Source organism: Parasteatoda tepidariorum, chromosome 3, assembly GCF_982258835.1.
Source record: "Parasteatoda tepidariorum strain Cologne lab strain chromosome 3, Ptep-v5.0, whole genome shotgun sequence".
NCBI lineage: Eukaryota > Metazoa > Arthropoda > Arachnida > Araneae > Theridiidae > Parasteatoda > Parasteatoda tepidariorum.
In genome coordinates, this window is record NC_141757.1 from 65,582,502 (window position 1) to 65,607,411 (window position 24,910).

Here is a 24,910-nt window from a genome sequence, read left to right on the forward strand (position 1 = left end):
CTTCAGAAATTAATCATGAGATCTTTAATTAGCTTTTTCATTTTTCCCCAAGATTCGTCTACTTTATTTAAAAGAAGAAAAAAAAACATTTTGCAGCCATGTTGTTTTGATGACAGTGCAACGTTAAGACAATGGAAATGCATTTTTCAATATTGTATGCTCACAACTCAATATAGAGGGATAAAAAATATTGCAAAATGATCACAAAAATATTAGCAATTTGTAACAAAAAACGCCATGCCAATCAGTGAAGCCATTTAAAAGATATAAGGGAAAGTTTAATCTGTATTCAACAATGGAATTTCGTATTTTCGATATTGCGTCTGGAGTAAATGACGCCGGAAATTGGTGGTAGTTTACGAACCACCCTATATAAATTTTCAAACTCTTAAAAAGAAGAAAAAAAAATGATCCAAATCGGTGCTCCAATTCTCGAGTTATTAGAGAACATACATACAGACTTTCGCTTCTATATACGTAGGAAAGAGAAAGAGACATCTTTCAGGTTATTGTTTAAGAATAATTTTTGACCTGAAAAATGTCTACACTTATTTTTTTTTATTTCCTAATTTCCCGAGCAAACAATTCCATGAATGGCGCTTTTTCGGCATATATTTTTTAAATTGGAACTTATGTTTGGAGTAAAATATCCTACATGAAAAATAAAAGTCGGTTGACAAGTTTTCACGCAGAAAATACAGTATAGCTTTTAAGTTGCGAGTAGCTTTGAAGCTAATTTTAACGCATTTCTTAGGTAAAATGGAAAGGTAAAGTTTCTTAATACTTCTTTTTAATATTAGGAGACAGCAGTGAGACAATTACTTGGTTTTGTTTTTATTAGAGAAAAAATAAAATAAGGACCCATTAATCAGCTGAAAATCTAGCAATCATGTTTCAGGTAAGGTGAAATTCTCATACAAAATACTATGTAGTCTCAGAAATATTTCTAGACAACAAAGTTTATTCTTACCTGGACATTATGAGTAAATGAATAGTTGTTAATCCAAGAAAAATTACAACCACACAGAGTAAATAATGTTTGAAGAGTGGATCTGGCTGCTCCAGATACGGTTTTTCTTTTCCAAATTCTCGAAAAAACAATAAGAGAGGATGAATACCAACACTGCTTGACCACTGACTGCGAAACCAAAAGAAGTTTATTTTGTAATAATTATTATTTTAATTTGTAAAGAGCTGCTCATTTACTTATTAGTCTTTCAAGGAAAATCTTGTTATGAAACTGACTTCCTTAAAGAAATATGAAAAACTTGAAATTACGATTGAGTTAATATAAATTTTTGTATTTAGAAATACTGAGTAATGTTTGTTAGTTTGGTCTTAGCGAATTGTCAAAATAATTCAAATACACATGAATCTGGTATCGATAAGCCGCTCAAAGCTTTTTGAAATATCCTCATATAATTGATTACAGGACAAATTCCTCGAAAAAAAAACTATTATTTTCGCCATATTTTGTTATTATTTTTTATTATATACCATTTAATTATTCGTGAGTAAGAAGTCGATCATCATTTAGAAAATTTCCAAAGATTATTCGTCTGGAACTAAGTTGCCTAATGATAATTCGTCTTTTATTTTACTCTTGTTTTTAATTGGAAAGCCAATATATTTCAAATTAATACTTAACGTTTACCAATTTAGATTTAAAATTTTTAACTTTTTGCAATTCTTCCTGAAATGAAGGAAGCAAAACATTAAAAACAAAACTTAAAAAAATTAAAAGCAAAACTTTTTTCTCATTTAGACCTAATACATGGACAAAATAATGGAAACATTTCTATACTAATAAATTTTTTCATATTTCGCCTGAAATATTTAACGAATTATTTTATAGCATCTGAATTGATCATGCGATTTCTCATGTATATCTCACTAGTAAAATATGTACAATGTAAGTCATTTGATTATAATAAGTATAATAATGTGAGTAGTATGATTTTATAATAATGTAAGTAATATGATTACAATAAGTATAATAATATAAGTAATATGATTATAATAAGTATTATATGTATAACCTTATAAAATAAGAATAAGAATTTTTTAAAAATTATGAATAATTTATTAACCATTATTCGAATTTTCAATAACTCGATCAATTTTCGACCTCAGATCGAGTTGTCAAAGTTTCATTAACCCCTTGGAGACGGTTGATTCAGAAAAGCATTCGTACAAAATCAGAATCAAGTTGTAACTAAATAAAAAACGATAACTTAAATGTAGTCGTTGCTAATTTGACAGACTTACTTTGCTTTTACTTTAATTATTGTTAGTTTAATCATATATATAATCAATGTTAATTCAAAGTATAACTAAATAGTTTTATTTTGAACAAAGTAATGATGAATTAAATAAATCAAACAATTATAACTCCGCCCACAAATAAACTGCTAAAGAATTACTTTGATTACCAGTTTTATCTTTTTACCCTGATTGATACAGTTTTATGCTGGCACGTATTTGTGACAGTCGGTCCGAAAGGGTTAAACATTGAAAATATGCAATGCATTTCATAATACTTAAATGCATTCCTTGCTTATTCTACATAAATACAAACCACTAAAGAGTGATAAAAAATGGGATACTCAACTCACTCTTTTTTGCTAAGAGCCATCTTATAGATAGTGTTTTCCATTATTTTATTTACATGTCGCACCATCTTTCTGAACTGGTTTAAACTAAGGGTGAAAGTTATAGTTTTTAGATGAACCACAAACTGCGTAAACAAAACATGCCATAAAATACTTATTTTTCAAAGAAAAAACAGTAATTTTAAAAAGAGAAGTGAATGAAACAATGAAAACTTATTTCAAAAGTGTTACTCAAATAAACTAATTTTACAAATATGATTGAAAAAAGTGGCCTAACGTATATATTTGGTTATATTTGGTATAAAGTAGGCGTTCTGTTTAATGTTATGCTTAAGTTAACGTTTTATAAGTTTCGCATCTGGCTCGCACCAACCACAGTGCAGACGTCAAATATCCTTAGTGGTAGAAGAATCATTGGATAGAGTCATTCTGACCGTGGCAGGTTCTCGTGGTCTTCCTCTTCATGTAACGCAAATGCGGGTTAGTTACATAAAAAAAAGTCCTCATCGAAGCCAAATTTCTCCGAATACTTTATACAGGAGTTCTCTTGTCTTCCAGATTAGGTTCAAAATTACAAGGTTACGGAGTTGAACATTAGTAGTCGTAAACCCAAAATTTGTCTCGGCTGTTCAACTACGGTTCTAATATAAAATAAAAATAAAAAACATTAATAGTTAGAGTGTTATTTTAACAACTTTATCCTGAATATTTTACCCCTATCAATAAACTGATTTAATCATTACTAAATTTCATTGTCTAGTATAGTCTCATGGACTAAATCTCATACATTTAATTATGACTAAAATCTAATAAGAATCTAATCATAATAGGAATCTCAAACTAATATTTAAGCCAATAAAAAAAAGCTATCGAAATTTAACATACAGTGTGTGTGTTTGGCGAAATAGAAGGCATCGACATCTGCTTAATAGTTGGAGAAAACAAGAGATAGAAGGCTATTTTCATAAATATCTACACGTTTTAACGGACAGTCAAACTAATTTTGGTACTCTTCCTCTCGCTTTTCTTGCTGTACGAAATGCTTCTTCATTGTTTTTGCTTCTTTATCGCACTGGTGCGTTTATACTTTTTTAACTGCATTTCGACAAAAATGCTAAAAATACATATTATATTTGTATATATCTTATAAGAATAAATTTACATGCGCAAGAAATGCATACGTAAGGGAGAGTGGGGTAGGAATGGGTTGTAGGGTAAAACCGGGTACAGCGGAGGACAACGTTATTCAAGGCTGAGCAAATGTCATTACGGGCTCCATGACAAAATTTATTGCGGTACTCTTTTTTAAAGGATTAATAAAACCTTATTTTCACATTTTTTAGAATTTTTGAAGACTCTTTATGCAAAATCATAGTTTTTATATAGCTATAAAGAAATTCTCTGCAATTTTCTTTTAAAAAGGCTAATTAATAAACACTATATTTTTTGAAAGAACAATTGTCCCTTTCCCTCCCCCTTGAAAACGACCTTGATTACGTGACATGTAAATTTCATGCATCATTTTCTTAGATATGCATATAAAATGTATATGGTTGTTAATTTTCGCTCAAATTCTAGTATTTCCAAATTCTCCATAAAGTGTACCTGGTGTACATGGATTTACTCCAATAGTGGGAAAGGACTGGGTGACTTCGAGAAAAAATCATTTTTATAAAAAGCTGTGCATCAATAGCATTTCAGGAATGATATATTGTGCACAGCTAAACGATGAACTTGGTTAAATCTGACGGTTTATAGGTCGAATGGCTTAGCTCGAATCTCAGGTACCCGGTATTATTCCACTTTAACCTCAATATACACATTTTGAATTTACCTGTTGTCTGTTGTAACTGTGCTTGCACCACGTCTATGCAGCGGTAGAAGGCTTTCATTGCTGGACTGCCGCTGGAAAAAGAAGAAAAAACTGAAAATGCGAACAAACTATTGAATTTAACATTTTTAAATTTATTTCTGAAACATGATTCGTTTACTAATATTTTATCTATTTAGAGCTATTTCTCTGAATTTTTCTTTATCTATTTATAGCGTACTCTACCTCTCTTTATTTTTCTTCATTAAAATTAGAAAAAGAAGAGAAATCATTATAAAAACGATACAGTACTTAATATTCATGCAGTACTATTTTCTTTTACTAACATAGTTAAATTTTATTGATTTAATTTAATCTCAATTTTTATTTGTTAATTTTATTTTATTTTATTTCATTTGAGGTAAATTTTAACAAAAAATAATCGCAATTTTTATTAGAAATTTCTTTTTATAACTTTGAAACTCAACAACTTAACAGAAACTGAGACTTAACTGAGATTGTTAGCAATACCAGCACCTGTTAAATTAAATGACCTACTCAAAATGATTATACTACAACTATCAATTGTTTTTTTTACAAAAAGAGTTATTCATTATTTTACTCACATAGTGAGTTTAAAGAGCGTTTCAAAACAAATTTGATAAGCTAATTGACTATGGCGTTGATAGATTTTCAAATGATGCCGATGATACATTTAGGTTCTGCTGACTTGTATTTTTAAGCTATATTAATGAGTTATTGATTTCAAATTTGTAAATAATAGGATAAAATTTAAAAAAATATATTAAACTGCATTTTAATTGTTCTTAAGAGGAGAAAATAATTAATATTTAATCATTCCTACAATGAAAAACATAGGGCTGATCACTTCTGGTGATTTTTGGTGGAGATGAAATTTAATTGGGTATTTGCACTTCAACCAATACCCACGCATGTGACCTATGACGTCAGCACCAGCTAATCTATATCAGCAATATGGAGGATCAAAGTTGAGTTAAGTTTCGCTACATAACTTGAAATGATAATTAACGTTAAGTTAATTAAATACAGAGACGTATATCACATCGAACTTGTTTAAATATAATTCTTTCTAGTCCACTTCTTTTACTTTACTTAGATTTATTATTTGTTTACGTATTTAATTGTAACTGTGATTTATTTTTGTTTTGTGTATCTGGCAACTTCGATGCGTAATAAATTTGTTCATGTTCCACATGGCTTCGCTGTGTTAAGTCTTTGTGCAAATATGTAGAAGTAGAACTGAAATCTTAGTGAACGAATTTTGGTGAAAATATAGGCTGCGTTACTTAAGAGAAATGGTACGAGATAAGTTTGGCTTACTCGAAATAGTATGGAAAGAAAGGTTGCTAGCGTAAGCAAATGTCACGTTTCAACAGCCAATCAGGATCGAGATACCCACAGTATCCCATTATGAAGATATTGCGCCTTGCACCCATGATTTACATTTTAAGCATTATAGGTTCTTTCGCTTTTGAAGTTTACTTAAAAAAACGTAGTTTAAAATATTTAATAATTTTTCGCCATTTAAAGTTTAAGTTAATTCGTTTATTTTTTTAATGACGAAGAGTAATTTAAATTGGCAATGAGGAGTAGTTTCAATTCCAGTAATTTCAATTGGCAATGAAAGAGAGAACATTTTGCTGTACTGCATTTAAGAAATTATTGTTATTTGAATTATCATCTAATAATCATGTTGAAATTTGATCAACATCTTTTTGAAATTTGAGCAGTAAATAGTCTGGAAATGGTAGACATTTGATTAAAGATAATTTGTATTTAGCGATAAATTCTGTTTGTACCAGTCAGAAAACAATTAAAACTTATATTATCATTGAATATTACAAAATGTTAAAATTGGAGCTTCGTGCTGTCATCCAGCACAAAACTACAATGAACATTTTTGTGCTGCTCGGAAAGTGGCCGAAATTTTCATTGAAGATATTATTCACTTTGACGATAACATTACGCTGAATTCCGAGCGCAGTGGAACAGTTTTTAATGAATTTGATCTTATTAGATTTGAGAGCTCTCACTACTGGAAAGCGGTTGATTTAGAATGCTAGATTCTATTATTGCAATATGAAAATAGGTTAATAAAAACGTAATTGAAAAATTGCAAGTTTTAGAGATAAAATTCACGTGTTTAATTGTGATGGTAAAGATGCATTTTAGAATTTCTTCGAATTGATTCATAAAATCATTTACCCAATTATGTATTTAATAAATCAAAAAAGATATTGGAAAGTTTCAATGTTTTGTTTAATTTTCATTGTTTGTGTTTAACTGCATTTCTCTATTAAAATTACAAATACTCTAATGAATTATACTCGATTATCAAGCCCTAATTTTTAACAATAATAAAAAAAAAGGTAAAATTGTAAAAATTGTTAAGTTTTTTTTTTTAAATTACGGATTAAATTATTTAAATTAACATAGAACATTTATTGGTAATTTAAATTTATAACATATTTATAAATTTAAGTTGATAAATGAGAAAGAGTTAGGTAAAGAGGAATAAAAAATAAATTTTTGAATGAAGACTGTAAAATGTATTAATGATTGTCTATGTAAGTGCTATAATGCTACGCAATATGTCGAGGTTTTATGAGTGTAAAATTTTTTAAAGAAGAAAACGCGAAAGAAATGCTAAAAAATTATAAATTGTGTGCAGTTATGAGCTATAAAACAATATATTATCAATAATTTATTATTCCAATTATATTATCATTATTCTAATGAAGAAGAGAGACGTTCCACATTATTATGTACAGTGCATGTACAGTGCTCCAAAAAAATGGGCTACCCTGTATAACTTTTGATCTAATGATTTGAACTTTACGCTCTTGGACTCACTCTAAATGGTTCAAAGGTTTCCTCAAATATGTTAATTTCAAAGAATTCGAATATTTGAAATTTGGTTTCTCAGGAACTATTCAACCAACTTCGCCCAAATATTGTATTCCGTCACAATTACATACTTTGAAATGACGTAAAAAAATTTATACCTAACAATTCAAAATGTTTTCTACTATTATTAAATAAAATTATAAAAAATAATAAATATTAACTAAAATTTATTTTTCGCGTAATTTACCTTTGGATAAACGATATTTATAATCGTCAGAGATTCAATTCGCTTTAAAATTTTACGAAAAAGTGAAATTAACATTAAGGAATCCAAACTTTGCATCGCTCTCCTGATCCAACTATGGGGACCATATTTCCCAGATTGCGACTACCCCCTATATTTTGGGAGTCAGAAATCTGAATTCGTTAAAAAAAAAAAAAGGCATGTTTATTTAGAGAAAGTACGCTTTTGTGCCAGATTTTGTAACTTAAATATCGTCTGTTATAATTAATTAACATATTTGAGGTCACCGCCTAACACCATTAAGATTGAGTCTTAAAAAGTGAAGATCCGATCAATAGATCAAAAGTTATTTAGGGTGATTATTAAAAGTTATTTTTTGGTGCCCTGTACCAAAAAATAGAGTAATTCATAGAAGTACGTGATTAATAAATCAGTCATAAGATCAGTAAAAATAAGTGTCTAATGAATCAGATGATTATGTTCTAATAAAAAATGTTTGCTTGCATTTAAAAGTGAAAAAAGGACCTTTTTGATAAACAATGAAAAAATTAAGTGTGAATTTAAACAGAGACAAAAAAAATTTATATTTCTTTATTTCTTTAACTTTAAAAATAAAGGCATGTGTTTTAAGCATGTAAGCTACTTTTTTATTATTTACTCAAATTTGAATAAAACCATTATAATTACCTTTGTAGCTGCATTAAGACTGATTTTCGAAATTCCTCTTGATATTTGTCGTTGAAATCGAGCATTATTCGATTCTTTATTCATTTCGCTCTCTGAGCTATCTAAGCTATCAAATGCTATCTGTTTTTTTAAAATAAAAGTGATTAACTTTGGCTGGCAATACAAATAATCAAATTAGGTCTAAACTGAGCATCACTTACTAAACAGTAAAATATAAAAATAAAATTAAATACATTAAAAAAATACAGATTAATAGTTTTAAAAGCCACAGAGTTGAAAAAAAAAACTAACTTCAAAAAACAAAAAAGCGAGTTAATTAAAATTAACCTTATTCAGTTTCTTTTAATTCTCCTATTTTGAAAATTCATAAAACTTTTTCGAGCTTGAGAGAATGCTATACCACGGGAGAAACTTTTTCTGGCAAATTCTGCTTTTTTTTCATTCGTAAAAGTGAGTTCAGATATAGTGTAAACTATGAAATTCTAAATGCTGGAAATTCTTTTTAAAAATTTCTAAATTCAAAGAAATTATGGGAGAATTAATTACTTAAGATTACGCAGGTGGTTTAGTTAACCTGCAGTAATTTGTTTGAATTTTAATATTTTAAAAGCATTTTTTTTTCAACTTTTGAAACGTTATGGTTTACTCTAGGTTCACTCGAACTCACTTTCCTCTTAATTCTGAATTTTAAAACGCCACTAAAGGAGAAATGGAATTTTCAATGAGCAGTTTTTCCAATGGTATAGCATACTCTTAAGCTAAACCAGAAATTTTATTAATAGCTCTCAAAAATATTTTAAGAAATAACGAGAATTTTTAATAGAGAAAACATTATGAAACTTACAAAAGTACAATAAACTTACCTTATTATGTGAACTTCAAAATTAATGTTAAATATATTATACCATTAATAACAATTGAAAACTTTGACTGAAATAGCATTTTAATTATCAAATTGATGACTAATCTGAAAAATCATTTTTAAGAAAACTTCAAATTTGTCACATCATTTAGAAAGGTGAAGACTATCTCAATGTTTATTCGTGATCTTAAACCTGAAATATTAAGAAATTAAGATAATAATTTTGAACTACCATGGCACTAAAACTTTAAAAACAATTTAGGTTTGCGGTTGATAAATAAATAAACCACACACATTTAATTAAATTAAATTTTTTGAATAAAAAAATCTTCACTAATACTTCAATAAAAAGTAAGTTTTATATTGAAGTTTTATATATCAAACGTCTCTTGCATTTTAATAATTTTATTTATTTATTCTTTAATTATGCACTTTTAAAATTCAAACGTGTATTTCTAATTTTGTTCTTAAAGGTTTCATTTGTTATTTTATATTTAGGGAAAAGAAAAGCAATTAATTAAAAAGTTAGTAAACAGTAAAAATGTGGTTATAAAACGGGTTTTCAAACTTCGAAGATGCGAGTTTCAATACTTCATATTTTTTCTGCGAGCAAAAAGATGAGTGGAATTACGAAATAGAAAACCAAAATTAAAAAATTGAAAAAAGAAAAACAAAAGAAAAAATTTTACAAAAATGTTTAAAAAAAAGAAAAGTTATTAATTAAATAGTTATCAAACGGAAAAAAAACTAGTAATAAAACTACTTTACAAATTTCGAAAATGAGAGCACATATGTTTCATGTTTTTAGACAAACAAAATGATAAAAGGTATTAAGAAAAAGAAAAGCTCCCTGCCCCAAAAAAGAAGTAAAAGAAAAGCAATTTATAAAATAGTCACCAAACGGGGAAAAAAAACTTAGTAACAAAACGCGTTTGTAAGCTTCAGTGATGCGAGCATCAATGCTTCATGTTTTTTCGGTGGACAAAATAATGAGTTCAATTAAGAAAAAGATAAAATTTAGAAAGCGAAAAGCGATTAATTAAATTGTTCCAAATCAAAAAAGAAGTAGCTATAAAAAGCATTTGCAAATTTTGAAGATGTGAGCACAAATGCTTCATATTTTTTTCAACAGACAAAATAACGAGTGAAATAAAATCATAGTAGGTGAAATTTGCTCCGGAGGATAAGAAAAATAAGTATCAAAAGCTTTCCCTTCGTGCTTCACTTGCGAAGGATAACTGTACTGCAGGAAAGTTTCATCTCTTAATAAGGTAATGCCTTACTTATTAAGTAAGAGAGCGCTATACCGCGTAAAATTCTTTTCACAGGAAATTCTGTTTCACTTCCATGGGTATTTTAGAATTTAAAGTTGTGGAAAAAGCAAGCTCAGGTAATTCTAAAGTAAACCATGAAGTTTCAAATGCTGAAAAAATGTTTTCAAAATATCAAAATGCAGCCAAATTTTTGCAGGATTACTTTTCCATTGCATATTCCCAAGTTCTCCTGACATAATCTGTTTGATTCTTGCTATCTTTTTTTTTTCTTTCATCATTTTAAGTTTCATGGTTTAACCTTAGTTTATTTGAACTCCTAATACTTGAATAATTTTTATCCTTTATTACAGATTATTTTTAATTAACAATTATTCTTCCCACTATTGCGGAAAACTCAAATCACAAAACATTAGGATAGGATTTAATTTAATGAATAAATATATCAGGGTTTTCACACGGGACTATGAATATGCAAAACTGGCCGTAAATGAAGGGGATTTTGATTTTTACTTTTTTTTTCTCAATGTTAGTGCTAAAAAATTCTTTGCTAGTTAAAAACCTATCGTAGAAATAATTTCTAAAAGAAAAAAAATCTAAACTGCATAATTTTTGGTAAGCTTTGCGAATTTATAACTAAAATTAATCTATTTAATAATTAATCTAGCCTTGAAATTTTGCTCACGTTCCCTCAAAAACGCAATCAAAAATATTAAAACATGTACCTAATATGCAAGACATATTGAATAGTTTTCCCACACAAGTGGGAAAAATTACGAACAGATATTCTGCTCCATTATTTATAACTTCAAAAACTGAACCAGTTGCATAAAATATATATATTCTTAAGATAAACAAAAACAAAAAGTCAAAAAACTTATTGACTAAAAAAAAACTGACAACATATTTAATTATATTTTATATTACTATATTATTTCTTTAAGATATGAATTCTACTTAATATATTTTCACTTTCGGTATTGTTAATTAAGATATAAGCGTACATTACATAATTTGAAACAGCGTGATTATAGTACCTTCAATGGACGAGAGGGACGTATTAAAAATGTTTCGATTTCTTCCTCTTGTAAATAACTGTCACGTAAATAACCTTCTCCTGGAACAATATCGTAATCAGTATCAATTAATTGCTCTTTTGTGCTCCTCGTGATATGGACCTGGCTAGGAAAGAAGAACACTGTGAAGAAATTTTAATTATTGTTAATTCGACGCATGTATTTATTAAAATTTAAAAATATTTTTGAAATGTTTCGAATGGTAAGTATCTTATACTACTAATAATTTTAGATTAAAAATAATAATATAAATTATTTTTATACAAGGAAACAAAATTTTTGAAAATAAATTATTTTGACTAACAATAATGTTATAATTTCTAATTCAGGCTACTTTCAAAATGAAATTTGAAAAGAAAAAAAGTTTTAAAAAAATATAAATAAATAAAAGAAACTGTAGTATATAAAGTAACTATAGGAAAGTAAATAGTAGTTTAAAATACTTGAAGGACATAAAAGTAATTATTATTTTACGCATAATCAAATATTGTTATAATATTACAACAGAAGATAATTGAAAATGCATCTTTTTTTATTGCAATAATATGATTAGTTCATTTCATAATCACTCATCAAAACTCTTTGGTAAAAAATTAACGAAACTAAATAAAAGAATCTTTATCTGAGTGCAATGCTATGTAAGCAGTAGCCATGAATTGTTAAGCTCTTTGAAGAAAAAAAATTCCACATGTAAGTTTCTGGGTAACAGTAATTTGTCTTTTATGCCTATTTAGCAACATAAATCTATTAAAACATGTTAATTTCATAAAATACATTAATTTTCCAATAATAACTGTAAAATTGATTTTTCAAACTCTACAGTTTTTAGTACAAACTGTCAAGCGTAAGGTAACAGAAAGTCTGCAACAATTAATTTTTACCTTATTTCTTAAGTGATATAAACCAATAGAAATAACACTTGAATTTTAGAATTAACTTTATTTACTTGCCTAAAATCTCATACGTACCCTGGCACCCCGCCTTGCTCCATGTGACTAGCAATCGTAACGTCTTTTGACCATATGTCGAACTGCCATTTTCTTAGTCCAAGCAATCCTCCTAAAATATTACCACTATGTACACCTATGCGCATATCCACATTAACATTCCTTCTTTCACGAACCCTCCTATAAAAACAAGAGAATAAAAAGATACGTTTAATCTTTAAATAAAAGAAGAAATAATTTTAAATTTACTGAAAGGAATTTGTAAGAAATTTGATAATAAGAACAATTTGACCCAAAAAACTAATTGAAAAAAAAGGATGAATTCGTAGAAAAATTACAAGAATAAATCTGAAACAAAAATATTAAAATTAAATAATTTTAAAATAAATTAATAAGGTAAGGAAATTAATTGTAAAAATAAATCTGTAAATAATATCCATTGGATTCTGATCCAATACATTTTTACTTTAACTTGCATTCAGTTATTTCTTCTTGGGTCTGTTAAAAAAAATAATAAATCGTTAAGTTTAAAACTTATAATATTTTTATGAATGCTACATTTTCTGTCAACTTAATATTTCACTTTTAAAAAATCTTCCTTTTTGTGTAGTAACAATTTCTATAGTCCTATTAAAATTTTAACCGATTGATTTTTTTTTCATATACAATTATAATATGGAGTACATTATAATCTTAGCTGCTATTGGGCTCCCGAAAATTTTATTTTTGGATGTTTTTTTTTCTACATCTGGCAACAGAAAATTAAGAGAATTTTCTAAAAACAACTCAATTCACATTATAAATTATAAAAAAACTAAAAACAATTATTGTACTTTCGTTAAAAAAATAATAAATTAAGATTTAAAAGCTCATTTATACAAAATATATATTAAATAAAGGATGTTATTTAATAAATAACTTAATAAAACAGCTTTTATGTATTCAGTTGGGGGTTTTTTCATGCAAATTTCTGTATTGCAGCTTTTTAACAAATAAAATTTTCCTTTACGTACATAAATCAAAGTTGATGCGTCTTTTTAGAATTAAAGAATCACTTTTGCAGTTTTAGATTTAAATTATGTTCTTAATTTGACATAGTTTTCTTTTTCTAATATGGTTTTTGACATTAAAAACCAAGCAAAGCTTCCTTTAAGGAGCTATAACAGCATTTACAGAAATGTTTGATTCCACTTGTTCAGAGCTTTTTTCTTCTGAAATCCAATATAAAATATTTTGCTATGGGCATGAAATAAATGCATTCCAAGTTTGTATGTTTTGTTATTATAATAACATAAATGCTTTTGTTATTACTCTTTACAATCCCCATAAATAAGAATTATTCAACTTTAATGATTCCCTTTACATAAATTCATTTGTTATTTTTAATATTAATATTAAAAATAACAAATGAATTTATGTAAAGGGAATATATTAATATTACATAGGAAAAGGGACTATATATATAATTTTTAATATTAATATTACTTCGTGAGATCCTTTACAATAATGATGCATTGGAGCTTGCGGATGCTGCTTTGAAGGCACACGAGGCCATTTAATTGTCCATGGACACGATAAAAAAATATTAATAATAATATACTTATTAATATTTCAGGATTTTTCACTGAATTTCAAAGCACAAATTGTTTTTTACTATCAAAGTATTTTCAAACGTTTATTATCTAAAGGGAAAATCATGAAAGATTTTCACACTTTGAAATAATTATTATTCTACGAATCATTCAATAATCATAGGCCTTTAAGTATATTTTCAGAATCCTTTTCAAAAATGAAGTAATTAACTATACACGGATTACGTTTTGCAAGTAAATATTTAAGAGGGGGAAAAAGAGTGAAAAAATATGATAAAAACAGGATTCAAAAATAAAAATTAAGCTTATTCCTGGACATTAACTAAAAAGTTGTGGGGAAAAAAAGAATCATTGGAAATTCTTTCCACTTTTATCCGATAACTATACTGCTTTGATGTTTTTTTTTTTTTTTTTAATGGCATGTACTGAACTCTCGTTCTTTGCCTCAAAACATGCCGGAAATATTGCTAGCTTAACATTGCTTTAGTCACGGAGGCGGGCAATATTAGCCACACGATAGAAACCAGTTCAAAGAGTGGGACTCATTCACACGACAGAGAAAACATCCATGCCCCGAGCGGGATCCGAACCTGCAACCAATGGCTTCGCAGCCAACCAAGCTAGCCACTCGGCCACACGATCATCCTGCTTTGATCTTTTTAATCCATTTTTCATAAGAATTAACTAATTGCATTTGACATATAATAAAGATTCGATACGTTTCTAATGCGATTTTTTTTTTCTTGACGAAGGATTCGTGGCCTCTAATGCATACATTTTTTCTGTAATTTTTGACATGGATTTTAAAATTATATTTTAAGGACGATGATTACGGAACACTCTTTCTGTAGGAAAGACTTGCCTAATGGTCTCAATCATTTCAAGTCCTGTCAAAACACAATTATCTGCATGCTTGGAAGTTTTTTCTGGAAAACCGCTTACTAGATAGTAACAATCTCCGAGAAATTTTATTCTCATGCAATTATTTTTCTGTAAAAGAAAATAATAAAAATTATAAATTCGTTTAATTTATAAACAAATCAACATTCAAAAAGTTTATATTTTCAACTTAATTTGCAAAATTAACATTATATTTATATCAAATATTTTTCTAAACATAGCTTAAAATAATTCAGTTAAATCAATATCAAGAAATTAATTTAATTAAAGACAATGAGTTAGCTGTGTTTTAAGAAGAACGCCTTTATAAGTTTTTTTTTCTTATTTAAAATTCCTTAAATTTAATTCTATTAAATGTAATGTCTCTCAATGTTTGTATCTAGGGTGCTAATTAATAAAGAAATGTAATTCTAAAATAATTAACTATTCTTTTTTAATAGAATTGGTAATTTATTTAATTTTTTAAAAGAATGATTTAGGATATAAACTTTTTACCTCTGTCAATTTGTCAAATCTTCCAAATAGATCATTAAGTGTTGCAACCAAATCCGATGCCTTAAGACTTGCAGTAAGTAGCATGGAATTCACTATATCAGCGTACAAAATGCTAAATAAAGAAAATGTGTTTACAAAGATATAAATAGTTACTTGTGAATAATATATATATAGCAATATATATATAGTCTATCTATAGTCTGCACCAAAAAGATAGATATACATATACATATATATATATATATATATATATATATATATATATATATATATATATATATATATATATATATATATATATATATATATATATATATATATATATATATATATATATATATATATATATATATATATATATATGTATATATATATTGTCATACATATATTTGTATATATATATATTGTATATATAATTGTCAATAATTAAGTAAAATTATGTATAAAAATAAAATTTAAGACAAAAAGAGGTTATGCAAAATTACCTCTTTAGACTCTTAGAGGTTATACAAAAAAAGATTATCAAACTCAAACGAAACACTAATGAAGATGTATGGAAGAAAAACAACAAAACCAGTTTGATTTTATGATAAAATTTCGTGGTGTGTCTCATAACCGCCTTTCATCTCCTTTCTGTTTTTAATGTCATCAAACATGCATTAATAATTTTTAGTCCCGCTTTCCCTAGTAGTGATTCGACAGATTTTGATCGTGTTTTCTTTTTTCCTTGCTCAATCATTAATTTACGTACCCTAATAAGTGTACATTTCACCACTTCATTTATGAAGAACCTAAAACTACAAATTGATGGTGTTTCTTATGAAACAGTCTGCATATTTCTTTTTTTTCTTTAAATTTCCTATTAATTAACGTCATCAGTCAACAACAAAAAATAATACTTTTTCTTGCGAAAACGTTTTTTTTTTTTTTAATTATAATGGCTAAAATATTTTCTCTTATAGATTACATATATTTTCTCTAAAAAATAAAATGGGGAGTATAGTTGTAATTTAATTTTAATACGACGGCAGAGAAATGTGTTTTAGAAATCAAAATGAAGTTATGTTTTATGCTTCTCACCTGACACCTTTATGCTTTTCTACATAGAGCTTGTTAAATGGTTTGTGAACAATGCGTATTTGATTCGCATTTTTTATGATATTCCTTAAATCTTCACGAACCTCTCTGGCTATATGCACTGGAAGAATACTTTGTAAAAACAATTCCTAAAAAATAAATAAATAAATAAACATAATGTATAAGTCGTTGCATTTAGAAATATACATTGCATGTTAAATTTTTGCTTGTTTTTAAAACAGAATATTTGTAAAATTTATAACAGATAAAAAGTCAATATCGAGAAAAAATAATGTTGTAATTGATTAATGGTTGTGACATTCAAATTGCTGTTCTTGAACTGAAAAATATTCACTTATCGAAGACGATACTTTGTTAACAGGTTTATTATTTATTTATCTGTTTTTAAGTTTATTAAGTTCATTTCTATTATTGGGTTATCTTTTTGTTCATTTGGAAGAGGTTTTGTTCACGACTCTAATAGAAGACAACAAAAAAAGCAGTGTTCTTTCTGAGAGGTTTAATATTTGAAGTTTGAGCTAGCTGAATACGCATTAACCGTACTGGGTGAAATAAAAGTAAACTGTCAATAACGCATTACTAAACAAACACCACGAAAAAATACACGAGACTGAAAAATATATGCATGCAATTCGTGAAGCTGAAATAAGACTAACTTTTTTCTTTATTTATTTATAGTACTTTTTGTCCTTGCCAATGGCTTTAAGTTTAGATTTTTAAAAAAATACGTTTTTAGTTGTTCATCCTATGAAAATACAGATCAACTTTATTCAGTATATTTATGGCATGATACTGTTGCTTATAAATGATTTTTTTTAACCTATTTTAGTATTAACAATTGCACTCTATAGTTTCAATTAATAGTCATTAAACAAACATAAGTCTCTCGTAGGGCTATAGTTTAAGCACATAGTAGTGGGGCAAGTGTGGACATGCTTTAATTGGATTTTTTTATAAAAATAAGTTATCAATTTTAGTTTTTTTTTCTTTTTTAAGGCGCAATGAAATCAGATGGATTTTAAAAAATTTAAACTTCTTGACAACACTAACTAACGATTTGGCGCTAGTCAGATGGATTGCGATTAGGTAAATCAAGATAATGATTTGGTGCTAGTCAAGTTACCTTTTTTTCGAAAAAGAAGAAAAGAAAAAACAATGTTGTGCATCATGTTGGTATAGTGTAAGTTGTTCATAGATTTGGAAATTATGATTTCCAATTCTTAAGGAAAAAAATGGACGTAATTTTCATAATATTGATTCTATCGTTATTTTGAAGTATAAAAGACATTTCTCAAATCACAAGTGAAGAAATATTTTCCTAACTTCCATCACAAGTAACTGGTAGAACAACCAGAATTACATCTTAATACACATTGACATACACGTTGACATTTCAATTTTTTTTCATAAAAAAAATTCAAAATTTTTATTAAATAAACCAAATTAAATAATAGTTGTCAAAAATATTTATTTTCGTTCAAAATGTATTTCCTAGAATAATGAAATGCTCTGTTATCTATTAGTATTTTAAAAACTATACATCAATATATATAATACTACAATGAGGCTTAGATTAAAATTAAATTCGATTTGGCTTTAGATTCACCTTTCTGAGTTGTAATAAATAACTATTTAAGAAGTTATCAAGTTTACTCATACTTGCCTCGTGTAGTGGGGCTAATATGTACAAAAACAATCTTAAAAAAAAAACAATTATGGAAAAATTCAACAACTTTTTAATTTCAGATATAAACCGGAATGCAGGAAAACGACCAAATTATTGTTAAAAAGTAATGCCCACACTTGTCCCCCTCTCTCTTATAAGTCGTGCAAAATGGCAATATCTCGAGAATGAAAAGGATAAAAATGAAAACGATAAAAATGAAAAGGATGAAATGAAAAGGATAAATTCATATTTTCATTAAGTGCATTTACTCTGATATTCTAACAAAGCATTCATGTAAGTGTTTAGTGTTAATAATGAATGTCTTTACACATAAAATATTCGCGAAAATAGTTGTAGAAAATTAATCATTATTGAATTCTTAAATTTTATTTTTATGTGTTACAACTTTACTCACTTTGTTACTTAAATCTCGGGATAAAAAAAAATTCCTGAAAATTTTAAGTGCAAAAAAAGTTCAGGAAGCAGGAGGAAGAAATAGTTCATAGTAAAAGATGAAGAGATAGTCCATAGAAAAAGAGAAAAGTAAGATAGTTTTCTCTGTAACTATGATTGGGATATTCTTATCTATGATTAAATATTAATGCATATAAGTAAAAGTAAAAAATGTATGTTTCACGTTAATTACTTGGACCGAAAAAAATCTAACTATTATTTAAAAAGAAATCTGTGATAATTTAATAGCTGTCAAATTGTTAGTTGGTTTAAATTTTAAAAAATAAACTTCTATTTTTAAAATGCATCTTTTATTTTTCAATAGATAAAAATCGTTGAAATATATAAAGAGCATAATTTGGAATGTTAGATAAAATATTAACAGTAATTGTTAGAGAAATGATTAATATTATTGTATCAACCCATTATTTTTATTTTCCTACTCTGAAAAATTTTCTTAGTTTCATTTCATTTACTTCAAAACTACAAAAAAAAATTAGTTTTTATTAAGGTGAAGCAAAATTTGGTATGGGAAGTAAATGTAAAAAATATTTCAATATTTGACTAGATTTTTTTTAAATATAAAATTTTGTTAATAGATAATAAAAAAGTGCATTTTATACCAACCTCTTGATTTTTTGCTGTTTCTATCTTAATCTTCGATTCAAGACATTCTCTTCTATCTAGAAATGCACGCCTATTCATGATTTCTATGATGTATCTAATGAATAAACCAACAAAGAGTGTCGTAGTCATGAAAGCTAAATCAGCAAGCAGCTAGGGGGGAAAATATATCGTTTATTTTACTTTAAAATGATTATAGAATGTTAAATTTGTTAAATATGGACAAAAACAGAATCGATAAAGAAACTTCAATTATTTCAATAGAATCGAGATAATTTATTATATCATACACACCAAAACACACAATCCACAAAAACAAAAGATTTTCCGTCTTGCCAGTGAGGATGACGCTTGTTATAGAATCGAATTAGCAATATGTTTTTAGTCCAACCTATTCGCTCTTTAACGACGCTTTTCCCTTAATAAACACTCGTGATCATCCTTAGAAAATAGTTTATTGACAATTCGTTTTGAGGATGAAAACGTAATTGGTCATACAATATTTTTAAATGAATAGTCCCAAGAAGCTGAAACGAATTGTCAATGAAAAAACTTAATGAACGTAAAAAATTATAGGGGGAAAATTCGACATGTTTCGAGCGCACGAAACAGGCGTACATTATCAAGACTCATCAACGTATGAATGATAAAAATAAAATAGATTATTTCATTTTATAAGACTAATCATGAAACAGATGAATCTGTTTTGTTTTCATTATTCACGTATTGGTGAGTCTTGATAATGTGTGCCTGTTTTGAGTAAACCAGAACACAAAAATTTGTATAGTAGCTGTAATTTGTATTTGTCTTCTTCATTAAGATGCTACTATGCTGCTACTAACTGCACAACTGAAATAATGATTTAATGACGCATTTATTGACGAGAAAATATTTCAGTTAACTTGATGCTAAATAAACAGGCTTCTAATACAAATTTTTGAAAATATGTACTTAATTTAATCTCCTTTCAATGCTTTTTTTTTTGCATTTATAATTTTTTTTACACTTTTTATTTGCAATTACACTTGAATTTTTTTTTTTTTTTTTACAATTTTCGATCTTAGTTTTTTTATATTTTATAAAAAAAATTAAAAGCATAATTGAATTTTTTTGGTTTAAGCTTTCATTATTAGTTTCTTTTATGAAATTAATATATTTTTTATTATTATATCTGTTATTTGGACTACAGAGTACAAATTAAGAAAGTTATTTCTATACCTATTAGCAAGGCGCAGGTTGTATGTATAGAAACTTTTTTGCTTAACCTGATACATATTGAATTTAAAACATATTCGGATAAAATGAAATAAAAAAAATCAAGCAAACTTACAACTACTAGTTTATTAGAATTGAGTGAGCTGAAAATTGATAATGTGATGTCAATAACTATGACTGAAGCCCCTGATATTGCACTATAAGTTTTTCTAGGAAATGGTAGGAGTACACACGTTGTGAGAACTACGTAGTATGTTTGTCTCATTGTAGGTTCTAGTTCACCCTTTGTGATCCTGCAATAATAATAAGAAACATTTATATCAAAAAACTAAAATATTAAGGGGATATGCATATCTTTAAAAGCTACCAATAAGTGCAAAATTACATCTGAAAACATTTTTGCTTTAAATTGAAATGCTTTAAAGCAGTTTTGAAATTTTAAATATCTTAGCAAAACTACTAATATACCATTAAATTATATTCTTTTGCCTGAATATTTTTTGTATACGCCGAGAAAAAAGTTTAGTCCAAACTGCCATAGTATGGGGAAATTTACCATGTTTTTAGTTCAATGGAAACACCAAGAAAGTTTTCATTGAGCTAAAAGTTGAGCTTTGGTTATGATTTTGTTTTATAATCGTTCTTGAACAGCCGACCCAATTTTGGGTTTACGACTACTAATGTTCAACTCCGTAGCCTTGTAATTTTGAACTAATCCAGAAGACAAGGAAACTCCTGGTTCAGTACCCCCAGTGGTATGATTTGTTATGGGAACATGGAGGACTTTGTGACTCGACAGATTTAACGTGCATCAGCCACCATTTACTACACGGAGAGTCTTCGATTGGCGGGGATCGAGGCCACGACCTCTTAGACATTTGCCCAGTGCCCTAACTACTCGACTATCCCGGCCCATGATTATGATTTTGGAAAAAATTGACAAAAAAGTATGGTATTATAGTATATGATGTGTGTCAAAATTTAATAATTTTATCATGATAACTTAGAGTATGGCATACAAACTATTTACTTGGTTAAATTTACTTTTTAGTCTTGTATTTTTTACTAAATGTATGGTAATAAAAACTAGAATTTTGAAAAGCAAAATTTTCGGTAAACTGTTACCTTATGAATTTATAAATAACCAAATGAATGACTCAAATGCCAAATATTACGGTTTCATTCATCGGAATTAAGGTTTTTTTCTATTTATTACTTTTTTACTAGAATGTTATTACCATACAGTAACATAATTTTACCAGAATTTTTTTTCACTGTGTATATTTAAGGAGTTGGAATCTATATACAGAAAGCATGGTCAAACTTTTACATAAAACAATTTTTGTGTAATATAAATTAGGTAGTTTTTTTTTAAAATTAAAATATTGTATATTTTGACACTATGGAGTGTTCTTTTTAAATAATGCTTAATATTGAAACAATTTTTGGTTTATCCTTGTAGTGTTAACAGCATCGTAAAACTAAATCTCAAAATCGCTGGGCTCGATATTTCAATTCTTATAACTGATATTAATTTTTTGCAATTTGTTTCATGCTTGTTTTATTTATTTTTTTTAGAGAAAAAAAACAATGTTCAACAACCATATGATACATTTTTTCTAAGTTTTTCTAACAGCAAGTAACTGTAAAACCAACCAGATGATGAAGTATTGGGCTTTCAGGAAAATTTATCCTGATTATCGATTGGTCGAGTCTAAATAAAGCAGAGTGATTGGAAGCTTTCTGAAATACGTTATCACGAAAATCATCGCTTCCTGTCAGACAATTTAAAGACAGCAATTATAAATGAAAATAGCAATGCTTCATCACAAAAATGCGTGGCCTCACGTGTCAGACAGAAATTCTTAGAGCAATGTTGCAATATTTTATCTTATTCAATCTATTTATATATTATCTTATTATTGTATCTTATTAAACAGATTCAGTTTCGTTAGTTTTTTGGTGATTTAGATCATTATAAAATTCCCTTAGCTTAAAAATATATATATATATTCATTGAACGTGATTAAAACTAATGTACAAACCTTTTTCTTCGAAAAACATAAAAAGTCATTAAAGGGTAGAATTGCCCTAAAGGGGGAGATCAGAATGAAATTTTTATAGTTTAACAAATTTTTACAATTGTTTAATGTGTTTGCTTTCAATTTTCTTTCGAAATTGATGCTAACTTTCTTGGAAACGCAATATCAATTTTTGAACGTTTGAAAGTTCAAAGTAAGGGGAGCTTGCAGGTATAGGTTATAGGAAGATACAGTTCAGGCGTTTGCCTTAAAATTAGACAAATAAAAATTGTATGACTTTTTTTAGTACTCAGAGCTTTTGAGATAAGATATTTGATATAAGATATAAGATATCTGTGAAGAAACAAGCTATCATTGTATTAAGAAAAATATAGTAATTAACTTCTTAATACTGAGTCTGAATTAATGTCTGTCAGATATCGGATTTTCTTGACAAAAATGGGAGTGGTTTTACAGTGCACAAAATCTGTTTCAAGTTTTCCGCTCTCTTTTTAAAAAAGAGTATTACAAAAAACTTAATTTATAATAATTAAAGGAATAACTTGCGAGTCTAAGTGTTCCTCTTGTAACACCAGAAGCATTTATACAAAAATCCTGAAATGTGGACAACAGATGTTAGGTGCAGTTTTAGCCTTCAATCCAAAAAATAATTTTAAAAAATTAATTTTTCCAATAAAGAGAGATTTATGAAAACGGATTTTTCTAATAGGATTAGCATTGAGCACTGTTGCAATTAACACTGCTGATATTTTTTCTCTTCAAATATTTAAAAGATAAAACCAGGGTTGTTTTCTAGTTTACGATTTTTTTTACATCAAAAATGAGCTTCACTTAAGTTTATTGCACGTCTTTAATAATTATTTATTGTTCTTTACATTAGGGAGAATGCAAGTAAAACCCATGGGGATGATATCTTGAAGTAATATAAACGAATTAGTATTTTAAATGATATGTGAAACTACGTTTACAGTGTTAATAATTACGCTTTTGAGACTAGTTTCTATATATCTAAATCTTGTAATGTCAACGGCAATTGAAATTTTGAAAAAAATTAAGTTACATACTAAAGTGATGATTCGTCAGAAAAATTGTTTGATTGGGCTTGTTAATATTATTTCTCCATACTAATTATAATTTCTATAACTCAATAGATGGCGCTCTGCGCAGCAATGTAAAATCAGTAAGTTTCTACACAGTTTTCCTCCATAACACTGTAACATCATCATCATCCTTCTTGTTATTAAATATATTTTATGTTAAAGGCGTTTTGTAATGAATGAAACCCCGAGATCTGAAAGATCATATCACCGTATTTAAAATTGGCGCACCAACCTGGAGCTAAGAATTTGATTAAAGGTGAGTGCACTTGATTTAAATAATGGATTCATACGATGATTTGAAAAATAAAAGAAAAACAATTCGCTCTTTAACAACTCGATTAATAACAAAGATTGAAAATTTGATGAATGATGATAATGTTGAAACTAAAGAAAAGATCGAAGAATTAATAGATTATAAGGAACAGTTAATTGATAAAAATAAAAGTTTAAAAGCAATAAATAATCGAATTGAACCACTAATTGAAAGTGAGGAAATAGAAGATGAAATTACTGGAATTGAAGAATATTCGGAAAAAATAATAAAGTGGCAATCTCGAATCGCAAGATTTTTGAAAGAAAATAATAAAGAAAGTAGAGGAGAAGAATCATTTAACAGCGCACAATATGAAAAATCTAAATTTGTTCCAGACAGTAATGCAGTTAAACTTCCAAAACTAAGCATAAACAAATTTTACGGAGAAACAACATTATGGCTTGAATTTTGGAATCAATTTGAAATCGCGATCCATGAAAACGAAAGTTTAACTGAGATACAAAAATTTACTTATTTAAAAACCTTACTGGGTGGAATTGCTTTAAATGCTATTAAAGGGTTTGCTTTGACTAAAGAAAATTATATGAAAAGTATAGAATTGTTAAAAGATAGATTTGGGCGCGAAGATTTAGTGATTAATAGTCATATGAATCGTCTATTAAATCTTGATCCCGTAAAAAATTCTAGTGATATTAGAGCATTACGGAATTTATATGATAATTTAGAAGTAAACATTAGATCTTTAGAAAGCTTAAATGTAGTCTCTGGAACATATGGACACTTATTATGCCCTATATTATTAAAGCTAATACCAGAAGATTTAACTTTAGAATACAACCGCAAACGAAAATCAAAATCAGAATTCAATGTTTCGGAATTAATTCAATTTATTAAAGAAGAAATTCAAGTACGCGAATCATCTACATTATTTCATGATAATGTTAAGAAAAATAAACACTATAACTATTATAATCCCAGGGAAGTAATAAATAACAAAAAACAGTTCAGATCGAATATTCCCACAGCTTCAGCATTGGCTACTAATGTAAAATT

At 27.4% G+C, this 24,910-nt stretch overlaps 1 protein-coding gene across 2 annotated transcripts in view; it reads right to left on the bottom strand.

The window, feature by feature from the left end:
* Positions 1-24,910, bottom strand: part of LOC107441979 (adenylate cyclase type 2) — a 62,360-nt gene that overhangs the window by 22,499 nt on the left and 14,951 nt on the right. For both annotated transcript variants that reach the window (XR_006225820.3, XM_043047931.3), the window contains exons 5-15: positions 20,557-20,734; positions 19,230-19,379; positions 16,466-16,611; positions 15,386-15,497; positions 14,853-14,980; positions 12,420-12,578; positions 11,413-11,557; positions 8,243-8,362; positions 4,447-4,517; positions 2,616-2,699; positions 971-1,138 (exon numbers count right to left, since the gene is read on the bottom strand). Coding sequence is in view for 1 of the 2 variants with exons in the window: in XM_043047931.3 (XP_042903865.2) it covers positions 971-1,138; positions 2,616-2,699; positions 4,447-4,517; positions 8,243-8,362; positions 11,413-11,557; positions 12,420-12,578; positions 14,853-14,980; positions 15,386-15,497; positions 16,466-16,611; positions 19,230-19,379; positions 20,557-20,734 (1,461 nt within the window). In the remaining variant the exon portion in view is untranslated. The remainder of the gene's footprint in view (positions 1-970; positions 1,139-2,615; positions 2,700-4,446; positions 4,518-8,242; positions 8,363-11,412; positions 11,558-12,419; positions 12,579-14,852; positions 14,981-15,385; positions 15,498-16,465; positions 16,612-19,229; positions 19,380-20,556; positions 20,735-24,910) is intronic.